General features: G+C 35.5%; 1 protein-coding gene across 4 annotated transcripts in view; it reads right to left on the reverse strand.

The window, feature by feature from the left end:
* Window positions 1-2,592, reverse strand: part of CCDC18 (coiled-coil domain containing 18) — a 107,222-nt gene that overhangs the window by 49,276 nt on the left and 55,354 nt on the right. For all 4 annotated transcript variants that reach the window (XM_045292023.1, XM_045292026.1, XM_045292025.1 and 1 more), the window contains exons 16-17: window positions 1,059-1,193; window positions 808-885 (exon numbers count right to left, since the gene is read on the reverse strand). In XM_045292023.1, the coding sequence (XP_045147958.1) occupies window positions 808-885; window positions 1,059-1,193 (213 nt within the window). The remainder of the gene's footprint in view (window positions 1-807; window positions 886-1,058; window positions 1,194-2,592) is intronic.

A 2,592-nucleotide genomic window follows, 5' to 3' on the forward strand; every position in this document is an offset into this window, starting at 1 on the left:
GTTCAAGGTCTGTTTGTTGACCTTTAGGAGTGTTTTCCGGATGAGTCTGATGGGGTGCCACGTCCTGGCCCCAAAGTCCATCCTTTATACTCCCTCGGGACCTCCAAGCATCTCTTTGAGGGAAAGATCTGTATCTATTTCTGTAAAGAGTACATATGTCACAAGGGGCCACTATCAATAGCAATCAACTTGTGCACTCAACAACCAAGAGTTAAAATCAATAGCTAAATACTTGTGCTATTCTCAATTGAGTATCTTATGATCTCATTAGACTTAATTGTCACTCTGACCCTTGTCTAGGGTATTATTTCCCCAGTTTTACAGATGAAGACACTAACGTTCAAAAAGCATATGGAATCTGGCCAAGGTTGTAGCAAGTTAGTAAGTATGCCGAAGCCAGACCACAACTGAAGTCAATTTTGCTTCAAAGCCCAGGTTTTTAAACCATGAACATTTACTAATAGTCAAATCATATTTTATCCAGAACTCCAGCTTCATTCTTCAGTTAATCTTGTAGTAGAATTAGTAGAAGGAAGTAAAACAGAGCTACTTTTAGTTTCACTTCCCTTCATTTCCTGTGAATTCTTTAGCGGTAACATTGAAAAGCAGTGATTCTAGTCGAAGCTTAAAAAGAAAATTAAGGACAAAAAATAAAGAGGCTAGTCTATAAATTAGAGAGGTAACTATATAAATGTATAATTTGTGAAAATATATTGGTTCAAGTCAATCACTTAGCTCTTAATGGTCTTTGTGATTTTTTTAAACAAAATTATCATTAAAAAGAAAAATAAGTGTTAGCATACTAACCTTGATTGTTTCTTCAGACACTTGGTTCTGTAATGCTTTCAAAGCTTCATCTTTCTTTGTATTTTCCTTTTCCATTTCCTGAAAGCATACAGATTGGTTGCAAAATACATAAGTATACACAGAAACATTTTACATTAGTAACAAGGCTCTTACTAAACAATTAATGATTTAAAAAGAAGTAAAGGTATGTTAGAGAAACAAATTTAAAATTAGTCAGCTTTTGAGTAATATTTTTATAAAGATAGTTTTACCCCTTTGCTTTCTGTCAAGAGTCTATCTAGCGACTCAAGATGATGATGTTTACATATGATATCTTGTTGCAACAAGGACATTGTCTTTTCTTGTTCTTTAAATTGTTGATCTTTTTTCTCAAGTTGAGCTTCAAGCTAAACATAAAAACAAAATTAATCTTCAAATTTTGAAATATACAAACAATAATACAAGTGAACCTACCACTGAACTTACATAAACTTTAACATCTTGCCAAATTTCCTTCAATTTTCTGCCTTTTAGAGAAGAAATTAAATCACATGTCTACTGGTTCATTGTTTCCCTTACTTAACTACATGCTGAAATTGGTCTGTATCACTCTCTGGTGTGTGCCATCCTCAGACATGTTTTTTGGGTGTGGGGTTTTAATACACACACACACACACACACACACCCATGAGTATTATGTAATTTTTCTGTTCTGAATATTAACATAAAAACAGTATCAACAATGCTGTAAATCTTTTGGCCCCTCACTTTTAGGACTCAATATTGTTTTAGAGTTTCATGTTGATAAACAAGGCTCTATCTAGTTCACTTATTTTTATGTCAGCCTAATAGTTCCTTGTAAGAAGTTTCTTCACTCCTCTCTCTACTCAGGCACAATTAGATAGTTTCTGCTTCTCCACTATTATAATAAATGTTGCAGTAACATCCTTTGTACGTGTCTCTTTAGGCACACATGTAAGAGTTTCTGCAGTGCAGACCACCTAAAAGTGGAATTTCAGGTTGCAGACTATAGACATTTCCAACTTGACTACTTATGTGTCTTTAAAGCACATTAATTTATACCTTCACTGGCAATGTATAAAAAAGTCTTGTTTTCTATATCTTCACCAATAATTGGTATTATCAAGCTTGCAAAAAACTTTTATGGATATAAAATTTTTAATTACAGTAGCGTGCATGTGTGCACGTATGTGTGTGTACACAAAGAAACATAAATGCAAGCGATAATACCGTAGACAAATACACATATACATCATTGTGGTACAATAAATTACTTAATATAGCATTTGAAGTCATGCATGATCATGGGACCCCCACAAAATGATAGGGTGGGACTATGCAACTAGATTGCTGTAGCCCACCAAGGGGACTGAACAGTCTGCTAATACTACAGATAAGATACATGGAACATTTACAAATATGTAATTGTACTAAAAACAAAACAAGGACACATGGAACACTTGTGAGGATAGGGCTGTTCAAATAAGGTGTAAGGACCTCTAATAAAGGAACTGGTCAATTTTGGCATCTCATTAGGCTTAAAAAAGAACCAATCCCTGTAGAAGGAAGAAACTAAAGGCTATCACGATGAAAGAACCAGTATTTCCTTTGGATCCAGGACTCTATACTAAGAACTTCCTAAATCTACGGGCAAAGAGAGCTGTAACACTGAAGATGGCACAGGATGGAAAGCAGCAGCAGCAGCAGCAGCAGCAGCAGCAGCAGCAGAACTAGGAGACAGGGGCGGAAGGTGGGATTCCTAGACAGTGGAGCTAGCAGCTCCAG

The sequence above is a fragment of the Echinops telfairi genome, unplaced genomic scaffold (genome assembly GCF_000313985.2).
Source record: "Echinops telfairi isolate 266 unplaced genomic scaffold, ASM31398v2 ScPeMD7_443;HRSCAF=831, whole genome shotgun sequence".
NCBI lineage: Eukaryota > Metazoa > Chordata > Mammalia > Afrosoricida > Tenrecidae > Echinops > Echinops telfairi.